Raw genomic sequence first — 13,884 nt, 5'->3', positions numbered from 1 at the left:
TTGTCCACCAACCAAATGCGCATGCTATGGAGGTCGTCTGCCAGCCAGGTGCAGGGCCAGTTGCCTGCCTTGTGCGGCCCCTCATAAATATCATTTATTGACACCCGCATCCTGGTTTGTATGATCCTCCTGAAGCTTATCCTTCGTCACAATGTTTTGGAACTCAGAGAGTTGATCCTCGGAGGCTATACTGGAGATTGTGCCTACAAAGAGATCTGCCCCAATTTCCACACCGAGATTAGCAAGAAAATCAGCGAGCTTGTTTCCTTCCCGCCTAGTGTGTTTGAAGGAAATTGCTTGATGTTGAGAAAGCCATCTGTCTATTAGCTCGAGCCTTTGAGCCATCCTCCAACTGTTACTAACCTTATGTATGGGGGATCCGTGCATTAGTTTTGTGACCATTCTTATAATGATTTGCGAGTCCCCTTCTATGATAAGCAGATAAAAACTTATGTCTTGAGCCAGGGTGAGACCTCTCCACAATCCTTCCAATTCTGCTGAGATGTTGGTGTCCCAACCTTTTGAGCCCAGAAAGATGAGTTGAGGAGTGCCATAGTGATTTCTGAAGACCCCCCCATACCCTGCTTTTCCTGGATTACCCTTTGAGGCTCCATCAAAGTTGAGCTTGAACATGTTGCTGGGTGGTGGAGTCCATTTTGTTGATTTTTTCCTCTTTGTAGTAGGATTATTTTTAAGGATCAGCTGTTGATTTACCTGAATCTTCCAATTGTCCCACACTGGCTTTTGCTACGGCAATGAAGGAAAATCTTCTAGGTACCAGTCTTTAATGGATAGAGACTCCTTGATGTTCTGATGTATTTTGGTCCATATCTAGTCTATGGACATAGATTGATCCTTAAAAACTCTTCTGTTCTGCTCTTTCCAGATATTCCACATCAGTAGACCAGGAATAAGCTGCCATAGTGTGTTGAGGAGTTTGCTTTGATATGGCTCTTGACTCCAATTGCGAATACTAGCTCTGATATCCCCTTGCACTTTGTCGTCTTTTTGGCATCGGAAGGCAACCTTTTCCCCCAGATTTCGTCCTATTTGATAGGTTTGCATTAGATGTATAGTTGATTCCTCTTCTTGCTTACAGTTGAGACATATAGATGGGCCCGAGAAGCTTCTTTTTCTAAGGTTATCCCATGTTAGAATTTTATTATGACATAGGAGCCATAAAAAAGTAGACACCTTCGGCTAGTTGGAGGAATGCCAGATTTTATCCCATAAAGTGTCTTTGATTCTCTGTTCTTGAACTATTATCTTATACGCTTCCTTTGTGGTGAAAGTCCCTCTCTCTTCATATCCCCATCTTAGTATGTCCGATCCTTCTGAGATAGGGATTTGGCGCTTTTGTAATTCTATGGAAAGATCTCATTGAACTTGCTCAGAACCATGCATTATGATTAGATTTGCATCCATCCATTGTCTATATCCCTGTGTGGAAGAGGGATTCTAGAACTGACTAAGCGTTGCTAACTGATTGATATCCTACTCTGGTAATGGAAGGTTAGAGAGTGTGTCCTTTATCTTTGGGAGCTGCTGCCAGGAGTCTTACCAAAATCTTGCTGTGCTACCACTCTTGACATCCCAGAAGCTATGGTTTTGTATTAGATCTCTGTGTTGAATGGTCGAGTTCCATATTACAGACCCCATGCTTACTTCTGTCATCCGAATTCTTTCTTCAATAGGGCAAATGTTCACATACTTTGCTGTCTAGAGGGAGGGCCAGGGGGTGTTAGGATTTGCGAGCCACCTCCACCATATTCTAGCTCCCATAGTCTTATTACTGTGCCCTGGATCTCTTAGCCCAATGCCCCCAGCTTTCTTCGGAAGACATACATTGTCCCATTTAACCAGAGCCCACTTTCGATTGTGGCCTGAGCTACCCCATAAGAAGTTGCGCTGGAGATTCTTTATTTCTTTAAGAACCCATTTAGGAGCTGCAAGAATAGAGAAGAGATACAAGGGCATGGAATGGAGAACTGCCTTGATGAGAACAAGTCTACTGGCCATATCAAGAGCTCTATGAGTCCAGAGGGAGAGCCGAGCCTCTAGCTTTTCTAACAAGTTTTTCCAAGAGGAGTGCTTCAGGGCCGAGGCGATTAAGGGAGCTCCAAGGTATTTGGAGGGAAGGGAAGCGATGGTGAAACCAAGGATACGGGCAATGGCTTTTTGGGTGGGAGCAGGGGTGTTAAAGAAAAAGATTTGAGATTTGACACGATTAATAAGGGCTCCGGAGGCTTCAGAGAAGTTTGATAGGAGGGATTTGAGGAGGCAAGCTTCTTGAACCGAGGGATGACCAAAAAGCATGTTGTCGTCCACGAATTGCTAGTGGGAGTAAGTTGGAGAATTGTTGAAGGATAGGCCTTTGATACGCTGGGAGAGCTGGGCAGAAGTTAGACTTCTACCTAGTCCTTCAGCCATAATAACAAAAAGAAAAGGTGAAAGGGGATCTCCCTGCCTGATACCTCTGGAGGGATGAAACGTAGCCGAAGGGATACCATTGATAAGAATAGAAAAGAATGCTGAAGACAAAAGATTAATAGTCCATCTGACCCATGACGGGGCAAAGCCAAAGGCAGTAAGAATTTTTTGAATGTAAATCCAACTGATATTATCAAAAGCTTTTGATAAATCGATCTTAAGCAGCATACCTGGTTTTTTGGTCTGCTTCAAGGAGTGGATTATTTCATGAGTTAAAATAATCTTGTCCGTTATCTGCCGGCCTTCTACATAACCAGATTGCTAGGGCGAGATTATGAGAGGGAGCAGCGGTTTTAGTGTGGTAGCTATAACTTTTGAGACGATTTTCTAGATAATGTTGCATAGAGCAAAGGGTCTGTACTTGTCTGGGGTATTGGATTCTTCCGCCTTCAGAATTAAAGCAATGAATGTGGCATTCAGCCCTGGATACATCCAACGTAAGGTGCGGGATTCCTCCACAACTTGCCATACCTCCATTTTAATAAGATCCCAAAATTTATGAAAAAAGTTTTATGTGAATCCATCCGGGCCCGGCGCTTTCCCTGCCTTCAATTGATGAACAGCATCTTCGACTTCCTGCAAGTTGGTGGGCTTGAGGAGGAGACTATTATTCTCCTTTGTAATTAATTTTGGAATGTTCCTTAGGATCTTGTTTATAGCAGGCATTCTGTCCATAATGGGTTCTTGGTGAGCTTTCTTAAAGTATCTGAGAAACTCCTCTTCAATGCCTTCATGAGTCTCAATTCTATTCCCCTGCTCATTTTTGATATGGGTGATGTAATTGTTCATTCTGCGCTGCACTGTAGTTTTGTGAAAAAATTTTGTATTCTTTTCCCGGTCCTTGAGCCATCTGATCCTCGATTTTATCCTCCAAAGGGTTTCCTCCTGTTGAGCTCTATCTAATATTTGGGATTCGATATCTTGTTCCTTCTTGGTAAGTTCCTCGGAGCGTCCTTCAGTGATGATCCTTTGCTGGACAATCTTCATTTCTTGATTGAGAGTAGCCTATGCTTTAAAAATATTGCCAAAAGTGGTGTTATTCTAGTGTTTAATTTCGCCTTTGAGGTGCTTTAGATTCTGTTGGAACATGGACATCTTTGTGCCACTGATAGGATTGAATTTGAGCCAAGTTGATCTAACCAATTCATCAAAATCCGGATGAGTTAACCAGAATTCTTCAAACTGGAATGGACGCCTAATACTGTTACCTGGCCTGTTCCATTGGAGTTCGATAGGCCAGTGGTCTGAGCCTGAAACAAGAAGGATGGAGGCGATGAATTCCCCTCCCAGGTGAGTTGCATTGTCTGATATAAGGAATCTATCAATACGCGAAGCTATCTGTTGCGATCCCTCTCTTTTATTGTTCCAAGTGAACATGCCGTTGTTTGAAGGAACATCTACTAGCCAGTTGGTTTGAATAAAGTCTTTCAGTAGGTTCCCATCTCTGTTTGTTATGCTTCTGCCTCCCTGCTTTTCCTCCATTCTTGCTATCATGTTAAAATCTCCTCCAGATATCCAAAGCTGGTATAGCCTACTTGAGTTGAGCTCCGATAGTGTATCTAGAGTTTTAGCTTTGTGTATAGTTCCCTGAGGGAAATATACATTAGTTATATGACCATGGGTGTTGGTACCGATTAAATGAAATATTGCCTAAATGAAGTTCTTGTTAGCATTTATATTGTTGAGTTGAATTACTCATGCATCCCAGAGAATTTCCAGTCCTCCCGACGCCCCTTGAGCATCAACAGCTGTTACTAGCCCTCCTGGCCAGGCTTTCGCTGCTATTTTTTCCAAAACTGTCGAATTGCATTTAGTCTACTGCAAAAAAAAGTATAGTTGGTTTTTCCTGCATAAGCATATTTTTTAATAGTTTGCCTTTCCTTGGGCTGTTGAGCCCCCTTATATTCCATGATATCAGCTTCATTAAGAAGGATTGGGATTGGTGTTGAAGTACTTGGTCAGCTTGGCGTACCTCCCTGACTCAACTAACACATCGCCTATCTTGATGGTTCTTTCGAGGGTTGTTTTTCTTCCTCTCTTCTTGCTATCCTTGGTGATAAACTTGCCATCCCATTGACTTCCTATCTGGACCCCTAGAGAGTATTTCTTTTGTGCATGGTTAAGGACCTCTACCAAGTTATCCACTTCCCGGTCTGGTATTTTGTCAAAATTCCCTGTCTTGCATGCTTGCTCCAGCCCTAGGATATCCAATTCACCAATGTCAATATTCTCAGGGTCTTCTTCCATGATCTGGGGTTCTTGAGAGGGTTCCTCTCTTTCCTTCGGTGTCTTGGAGCTTGGTTCAGGATTATCAACTTCCATTCCTTGAGAATGCCAGGGTTGAGTTTTGGTTTGGGATTGAAGGATTGATTTCTTGAATGGGATATCCTCTGTTTGCTATGAAGTTTCCTCCGGCTGCTCTTTGTTAGATTCTTTGTCATTCTGAGGTTCAATATCAGGATCTTGCATATCATTATTGGCCAGGGCCTCAAAGCTATTGCTCGTTGAGGGTTTTGACATGTCGACTGGATTTGTATTGGGATTGGCTGTCGATTTTTTGTTCCCTCTTCTACGGTTTGTTACCTTGGTAAAACCGTCAGACGTTTGGTTATCTGAACTCAATTGAGAAGGGGGTTTCCTGTTCAGAGGACAGTCTCTCTAGAGATGTCCTATATCATGGAATTTCCTGCATCTAAACGGTACATGCTCATAGTCTATTAATTGAATCCATTCAACATCTTCATGAAAGAGACTTACTGTGTCTCGCAGGGCTTGCTTTAGATCCATATAAACGCAGATCCGGGCATAAGACGTGTATCTGCATAGTTTTTTTTCCTCGGCAACCTTGACAAACTCGCCTAGCGCATTCCCAATCTCCTGAAGGGATTTTTCTTCCCAATATTCCCAAGGAAGTGAGTACAGCCTTATCCAAACGGGGGCATAACTAAGGTCTTCCTTGTCTGGATTGAATCACTTGACCCACCCTTTGAGATATAGTCCTACAGAATTGAAAAAATAAGGACCCCCATCCAGAATCCTATTGTGATCTTCCAGGCAGTTGAAAACTGCAGTGAAAAACCCCTTTGGCCCTAGATGCAGAGTGATGTGCCCTTTTGGGTTCCATTTGTTGCTTATCCAGCTCCTCAGCGCCCTCTCAGTTCGCCATATTCCAATGAACTTGTCAATCAGCGCATGATCTCTCATGAATTGTATTCTGGCATTGATTCGGTGACTGGGAAATTCCACTTTTGGCCTGTGAGTTGCCACTGGTCTGCATGTGTAGGAACTTGCCTTGTTTTTGTCTTTCTGACCTGGCTCATTGTCTTGTTGGTTGCTACTTCCCGTATTGCCTTCATTCTGTCTGTTTTCATTGTCCCATTCTTCCGTCTGCTGCTTTTGACTATCTTTTTTGGGGGGAGGCGCATCGCTCTCCCCCTGAGGGGGCTGCATTCTTCTACGTGCTTATGGCCAGCTCACGTGAACTACCAATCCGCCCTGATGCCTTCAATACTGCGGTTTGCCTGTCAAGCCTGTCGTAGCAGGGGCTACAGAAATCCTAGGACGGGTTACAGAAACCCTAAGTCGCCTTCGCTCGAGAAGATTCACTCGCCTCGCGTAATATTGTAATATTAATATTAATTAATATATAAATATAATATTAGTATTAAGTTTCAGAATTTGATTTTAGTAGTGGGTTCTAATATCAGGGTTTTAAGATAAGTGAATATAAGTTAAGCGTTCAATTAAGTTAGTTTTATTTAACATTGAAATGTTATATTAAATCCAACATTAAACCCAATATTATACACCTTAATATTAAACTCAATATTATAGACCCAATATTAAACCTTAATATCAGACTCACTATTATAGACCCTAATAGTAAACCCAATATTATAAATCCTAATATTAAAACAATATTAAAATCCCAATATTGTAAACCCTAATATTAAAATCAATACTATAAACCCAATATCAAACACAATATCATAAACCTAATATTATAGACTCAATATTAAACCCAATATTAAAATGCCTAATATTAAATACTAATATTAAACTCAATATTATAAACCCAACATTTAACACTAATATTAAACCCGATATTATAAACCTTAATATTAAACTCAATATTAAACACCAATACTATACACTCAATATTTAAAACCCAAATATGAGAAAATATAATATTAAACGCCCTATTTTAAGCTCAATATTATAAAATCAATATTAAACCCTAATGTTAAACCTAATATTATAAACCCAATATTAAACCTGATATTATAAAACCAAATAGTAAACTCGATATTATAAATCATAATATTATAACATCTAATATTAAACCCTAGTTTTACAATGTTGCAATGGGATGTTCAATAAATTGCAATGTAATGTAACATTGCGGCAATCATTTTTAGATTGATTGTCACATTGTGACAATGTTTGTCACAATGTAATGTTGGAAAAATTCTAGTACCATTCAAATGTTACAATATTAAACCCTAATATTAAACCAAAAATTATAAACCCTAACCTTATAAAATCGAATATTATAAGTCCAAATATTAATTCCATTAATGTAAACCCAAATATTATAAACTTAATATATTAAAGATTAAATATTAAAAACTCTAATATTAAACCCGATATTAAATCCAATATTATGAAGTGTAATACTAAACCCTAATATTATAAACCTAATATTAGGTCTTAATATTAAACCCAATATTGTCAACCCAAATATTAAACTTGTTATTATAAACCATAATATTATACATACTAATATTAATGCCTAATTTTGTAATGTCGCAATATGATGTTGAATTAATTGCAATGTAATGTAACATTATAATGATGATTTTGAGATTGATGCCTATAGTAGGCAGCAGCAAGGCCTCAAACCATTTCAAAGAGCCAGTAAAGAGTGCAAAGTTAAACATGTTCTTGAGGATCAAATTCCCAATGTGGAACTTCCATTTATCCAAGGGACCATTGATAATATTTCTCTTATTCTTAAGAAGAATAAATTTTATGTTGTCTTCAAGCCCCTTAATACCATCATAAACTCTCTTAGATCTGTTGAAGACCTCGTCAACCCTAAAAACATGAAAGGGGTATACTCTATTCCTTGCTCGTGTGGGATTCCTTACATTGGTGAAACTCGTCATTCCATCAACCAAAGAATCCATGAACATGCAACAGACATTAGACACAATCGTTCATGTTCTTCCTTTAGTTGAACATGCAGTGAACTCCAAGCACCATGTTTGCATTGAGGATTCACGTGTCATCGCAAGGATTGATCACTTGCATCATAGGAAGCTAAGAGAGGCTATTGAGATTAAGAATCATGCAATCAATCTCAATAAGAACGATGGTTTGAAATTAAGTAGGAGTTGGATGCTGCCCTCTCCTTTTGATTTCCCATCATATTTGTTTTCCTTTTTTTACCTCATTTATTTAATTTATATTTCGATTTTTTCTAGCTTTCCTAATTATTCTTTAATAGTTGAATAGATTTATTATAGTTAATTTTAAAAATCTCTCTAGTATTTTATATTAATTTAATTCAATTCAATTAAAAAAATCAAAATCAAAATCAAAATTAAATATAAAAATTAAATAAATAAATAATTTATTCTTCTTCTATTAAAATAATGGCTAACAACGATTTCCTAACAAACCATTCTTATCCTTTTATTAAATATTAAATTATTTTAATTTGACTTGATATATATGATAAAATAATAATAATAATAAAATAAATTTTTTTGCTATTTCCTAGTAAGTAATTCTTAAGAGGTAATCCCTAACTAATTCTGAATGACTAATTCATAACTACTAACTATGGATCCGGATATATCCCTCTTATTTAATCATTTGGAAAGATTGACTTTTTTACTCTTGTAGTGAGGATAAACTGCATTCTTATTTTGATGATGAACCACATTAGATGGTGAAAAACATCAACCAAATCATCATGATGTGATAAATCCAAAAGACAATCTTCAATATAAATCACAAAAATCTAAGCTCTAAAAAATATATTTTAGATAAACCATTATTAAGCTAACCCAATTAATTTAAATTTAAAAATATATAAAAGGAAGGGAATGATTCTTATATATGGAGCCATTTCGAGTGATATTAGCATGAATATAATGTGTTTAGGAACACTCATCAAATTTTGAAAAGTAATGGCGTATCTCAACGACTAGTTGTGAGCCAATATACAACCCCCGAGTAATGTAGACGTTTATCTCATGCTTTTTTCTTCCATACAATCAAACCATACCTAGGGAACAATAATACAAGCATGATCTGCTATGATGTATCCGGGAACTTCTTTTCTAATGGGATGCTTACGGAATGCTCTTAGAAGATTCGTAGAAATCTATGGAAGTTGGCGCTTTTCATGAGAATCGAGTGGTACGATGCCTAAGGAAGAAAATAAGATTCCCTGTGCCATTAGTGTACATTGTTATGTTTGAATTATGTTTTTTTCCATGCCTAAGGAAGAAAATAAGATTCCCTGTGCCCTTAGTGTACATTGTTATGTTTGAAGTATGCTTTTTTCCATTGCAGATTTGCCATGGATTTTACTGGCTTTTTTGGGAATGTTTTTGGGTTTTAATTTGGGAAAAAGTTATATTTATTTAATTTTTGATAAAGTTGGTCAGAAATTTTACCATGGATGAAAAATTATTATAAAATTAAAAATAAAGTTTTGGGAATATTTTAAAATTAACATTTAAAGGTTTATCGAATGCCATTTATTTATTTATTAGTTTAGATAAATTTATTTATTTAGGTATTTAATTAGTTAATAATGATTGTTATTCTCTTTTATTTGATTTATAATTTGGGATTATGAATAAATATTTAAAAAATTGTATCCATTACTTTATATATTATAAATGGGCATAATGGGTTAACCGGTTACATATTGCGAGGGAAGGTTGAGATTTAAGTAGTAATATATTTAATAGCTAACTTGGATATAACACAAAGTTATTGGAATAACAATCAAATCAATATTTGTGTGAAATACAATTTGAAATGTGGTAGTCGGTAAATCACATGAATGCATGAAGATATTTTTATTTCTATTTTAACATTTATTTTATTATATTAAACTAAATTTTTACAAAATATAACCCTGAAGTAATGAGAAAAAACCATAGTCAAAGGGTTAAACTAAATATTTTACAAAATATAACCCTGAAGTAATGAGAAAAAACCATAGTCAAACGGTTACTATGAATTTTAAACACCTAGTGGTGGTGCTAATGTGCCATGATTGAGGGTGAATGCAAAGCTGATGCGTCTATGTAACATCATGATTTCACGGTCAGGAAAGATTATAATAAAGTGATTTCCTCATACAATGTGATCATGATCATGATCATCTTTACATATAATGACCTTAATTTTATTTCAATGATCCATTAATAAAGATATAATATTTCTTTATCTGCAAAATACGATTACGATTATTAAAATAATAATAATAATTACGCCGTAAGGCGTTTTTACGCCGTAAGGCGTTTCTATTTGAAATGAACTCTCCTGTGATCCGCGCTGTCTTGGTTATTCACCATTAGATTTAGTGTTAGACGATTAAAAACTTTACTACCGTTGATCTCCGTGGGGTATACGAAGGGATGTATGACAGTGAGGTGGGGTATACGAAGGGGATGAGTTTCATAGCAGGCGTGCGTCTGCAGGCTAGATCTGCCCTTTCATTTTCAGGCAAGTCCCTTGCTCTTATGTGATTGAATTTTTGAACAAATCGTTTTGTCTCAGCTTGGTGGGCTCAACTCTGCTTTAGTTGTGGAATATGAGCATAGAATGCCTAAGATATCCGAGATACCAACAATTATTCTTGGAATGGGCGTTTTACACAGAGAGCTACTTTTAGATTTCCACAGCACCTGCAAGCCTCCACCAGAAGTAGAAAGAAAACCTCAACAAATGATCATTTTCAGGTATACAGACAATGTGAGAGGTATATTTTGTTCTTTTTGTGTTGTTTGTTTATTAATTTTAACTGCATAGCGTGAGGAGATTGACCTCTTTGGCAGCATGCATCAATGTGAGTAGTAGTTATTAAAATGCAGGGATTTCTTTCTTTATCTGTTGCTTTGTGGACTAAAGCACGCATCAATGTGAGTAGTAGTTATTAAAATGCAGGGCTTTCTTTCTTTATCTGTTGCTTTGTGGACTAAATCATGCATCAATGTGAGTAGTAGTTATTAAAATGCAGGGCTTTCTTTCTTTATCTGTTGCTTTGTGGACTAAAGCATGCATCAATGTGAGTAGTAGTTATTAAAATGCAGGGCTTTCTTTCTTTATCTGTTGCTATGTGGACTAAAGATAATAGGCTAGTTTAACTTTAGATGAATTATCTTATCTTATCTACATAATGTAATATTGCTTTTGTCGCCCATTTTTGTGAGTTGAAGCTAATGCATTATATAAACGAAAACTGTTTACTAAGGCAAAAGAGGTTCAGGTTATTTCGTTTAGTGCTGCCATTTGTTTTTACTTCTTTTCGCTATGATGTGAGAAACTCAGCAAGCAATGCTGTCATTTTGTATTTACAAATTTGGTAGGCCAATTAAGTAAAACTTATTTGTTGTTAATGTAAATTAATGGAAATGAATATTGTTACGCTTACATGTCAACTTCCATATTCTTATTCCAGAATTCTTGGACATAGGTTGTTGAAATGGTTTGTCAATTGTTTAGAAAAGTTCATATGGATTTTATTCATTTAATCCACATCAGAACAAGGATCACTACCATTAATTAACGAATTACCCCCAAGTTTCAATGTTGAAAGTTAACCTTAATTATAGTTTCCTTGTGATGTGATGTATATTTATGTTTAGCTATGTTTGAAATGCTTTGATCTAATTTTCCAACCTTTTGATATTTTGAATATTTTGGAGTCACTAATGAGTTCAATATTGCAGAGACGGAGTTAGTGAAACACAATTTGAGCAGGTCTTGAATGTTGAGTTGCGAGCTATACTCAAGGTTATCCTAGCCTTATTTCCTAGTTCGTTCGGTTTGTAATTTCAGGTTGACAGTTCTCATATGGTTTGTTATGTGTTTAACATTATTCAATCTAAAGTTGTGAATGGTTATTGATCCACTAGGCCTGTAATGATATAGAGGACGGTTATAGACCCAAAGTTACATTGATTGTTGCGCAGAAGAATCACCACACAAAGTTGTTCCCAACTGGTCAAGGCAATGTGCAGCCAGGTTATATTCTTTATAAATCTTATCATATGGATAAAATACGACATTGTTAAAATCCATCATCATATCTGAATTATGCTGTGACCCATTGACCAGAATGCCAATGACTTCAAAACCTCCTAAGAATTGACCTTAATGTGAAAACTTGATGCTCTCCTATGCATTTTCAAAAAGAAAAGAGGTGTAAATTATTTTCCCTTTGGATGCAGGGACTATTGTAGATACTCAGATTTGTCATCCTAGACGCTTTGATTTCTACTTGTGTCCTCAAAATGGCGCAGTGGTAAGCATACTTTGATATGGTTATACTGTAATTAATTAAACATAACTTTACTAGTGGTATGCAAACCTGGGAAGTTGAAATTTCCTAACATTTTATTGAATGACTATCTGTTGTAGGGAACTTCACGGCCTACTCGTTACCACGTTTTACTAGATGAGAATAGTTTCAGTGTGGACGATATTCAGAGTATGGTGCACGTATTATCTTATGTGTAAGAAACAATCCTTGATGGTTTTAATTGATGTTACAACCCAATAATATTGAGGTTTTGTCTTTTGACTCTTCAACTATGTATTTGTTTCGTTGCAGGTATCAAAAGAGTACAACGGCAATATCTTCAGGTAAATTGTTAATCTTCAAAAGAACTGTAATTGTTGTTAGTTTGCAACGGAAATGCCATCGGTCAAATTTTTATCTTATCTGATCATCATTTATGTGTTTGATGATATGCAGTTGCCCCAATAAATTATGCACATCTAGCTGCAACCCAAATGCAACAACTCCTGAAGGCAGTTGAGCTTTCGGAAACAGCTTCCCGATCAGGAAGAGGTGAAGGGTCAGTTGCATCTGGAGGACATGTCCCTGAGCTCCCTGCTCTGCACGAAAACATTTGCCACACAATGTTCTTTTGCTGAGTCAGGCTGTACATGTCCGAGGAGAATGCATTTTGGGTGATGGTTGTGTTGCTTAAAGGCGGAGCGAATACTCCATTGCTGTAAATGTCTGAGGAGAATGCATTTTACGCCGTAAGGCGTTGTTCTTTGAAAACAACTTTCCCAGGTGACACCGTGTACTTTTGGGAGCCGTCCATACTGTGTGTTAGAGGATTAAAGTATTTTCCTCCATCGGATCGCTGAAGGTAGTTATAGATTGGTAGTTAGAGGTATAACTGGAAGGCCGGCTTGGGATCATTAAGGTCACTCCAAGGAGCTTCTCGGTGAAAATTCAGGGGAAACTAATGAAAAATGCACAGGGAAAAACTCATGAAAGGAAAGCTTCAGAGCTGTTAAACTTTTAAAATTTGGTGGAGGAGCCTTTGCGCTGGTTGTGTAATAAGGTGTTGTTTCTTTTGCAGGGGCCATTACCATAGCGCTCACGCCCCCATTGCGAGATTCCTTGCGAGGCAGAGACTGATCAAGGATAACATCAGGTAAAATTTTGGGTTTTATTGTGATTGATGATGTCTGTGGGTTAAATCCTTTTGCTTTAACTCACATATTTGATAAATTTTCTTATGCGTCTCTAAGGATGGATCCTGAATGTTTTATATAAAAATGCTTTCAATGTTTGCGTTCCCCTGTTTTGAAACAGATCTCGTGCTTCGGAACTTTCACTACCCACGCCAAGACCTGGTCGAGCACCAAAGAATCAGGTTTCAGACTCAGAGAATACTACTGCTCCGCGTGTCGGTAGTAGAATATTGATGGATAGTTACAAACCCAAAAATCTCGACCATAAATTGACTAAGAGCCCATTATCTGAAGTTTTATCTTCTTCCCATATCTAGCTGTTTTAAACAAAATCCATACTCGCATTATAGAACAGAGCAATAGAAAGTCTGGCTCTCTCTTCGTTTGTTACTGCCCGGTGCTCTTACGTTTTTTTATCTCCCGTTTCTCACTACCTGCATACAGCAATGCCGGTATGAGGCAATGATAGAAATAACTATAAGAAGATAAGGAAATGATAAAATTTATAGCAATGAGTACATGTAAATAAATTTTTTATTAATGGGTTAGATTTGAGTACTCACTGCCAACTGCCAAAGTAGAAAATATTTTACTTAGTTGGAATGAGGTGTACTGTTTTTTAAAACCCAATTTTCCACCAGAATAGAGTAT

General features: G+C 37.0%; 2 protein-coding genes across 2 annotated transcripts; one reads left to right on the top strand and one right to left on the bottom strand.

Annotated features, from left to right (window-relative positions):
• Positions 1 to 3,000: 3,000 nt before the first annotated feature.
• Positions 3,001 to 3,972, bottom strand: LOC149221672 (uncharacterized). Its single transcript, XM_089387445.1, has 2 exons — positions 3,631 to 3,972; positions 3,001 to 3,495 (listed from the first exon to the last, which is right to left on the bottom strand). Exons 1-2 carry the CDS (start codon positions 3,970 to 3,972, stop codon positions 3,001 to 3,003), a joined length of 837 nt encoding a protein of 278 aa, XP_089243571.1.
• Positions 3,973 to 10,154: 6,182 nt separating this feature from the next.
• Positions 10,155 to 12,678, top strand: LOC149221671 (protein argonaute 9-like). Its single transcript, XM_089387444.1, has 8 exons — positions 10,155 to 10,205; positions 10,297 to 10,478; positions 11,469 to 11,532; positions 11,655 to 11,763; positions 11,970 to 12,043; positions 12,160 to 12,254; positions 12,353 to 12,384; positions 12,497 to 12,678. Exons 1-8 carry the CDS (start codon positions 10,155 to 10,157, stop codon positions 12,676 to 12,678), a joined length of 789 nt encoding a protein of 262 aa, XP_089243570.1.
• The last annotated feature ends 1,206 nt before the right edge of the window (positions 12,679 to 13,884 follow it).

Source organism: Pinus tabuliformis, chromosome Q, assembly GCF_031772625.1.
Source record: "Pinus tabuliformis cultivar Carrire ecotype Pingquan chromosome Q, CPIR1, whole genome shotgun sequence".
NCBI classification, from domain to species: Eukaryota; Viridiplantae; Streptophyta; class Pinopsida; order Pinales; family Pinaceae; genus Pinus; species Pinus tabuliformis.
The sequence above is the reverse complement of the archived record's forward strand: the minus strand, read 5'-3'. Positions and strand labels throughout refer to the sequence as shown.

Bases quoted from the DNA above. Each gene is read 5' to 3' on its own strand.
- LOC149221671 (XM_089387444.1), top strand. From the start codon at position 10,155: ATGTATGACAGTGAGGTGGGGTATACGAAGGGGATGAGTTTCATAGCA. The intron at 10,479-11,468 runs GTATACAGACAA...TCAATATTGCAG, and splicing joins CAACAAATGATCATTTTCAG to AGACGGAGTTAGTGAAACAC. The intron at 12,385-12,496 runs GTAAATTGTTAA...GATGATATGCAG, and splicing joins TACAACGGCAATATCTTCAG to TTGCCCCAATAAATTATGCA.
- LOC149221672 (XM_089387445.1), bottom strand. From the start codon at position 3,972: ATGGAGGAAAAGCAGGGAGGCAGAAGCATAACAAACAGAGATGGGAAC. The intron at 3,496-3,630 runs GTTAGATCAACT...TTTAAAGCATAG, and splicing joins ATCCGGATTTTGATGAATTG to GCTACTCTCAATCAAGAAAT.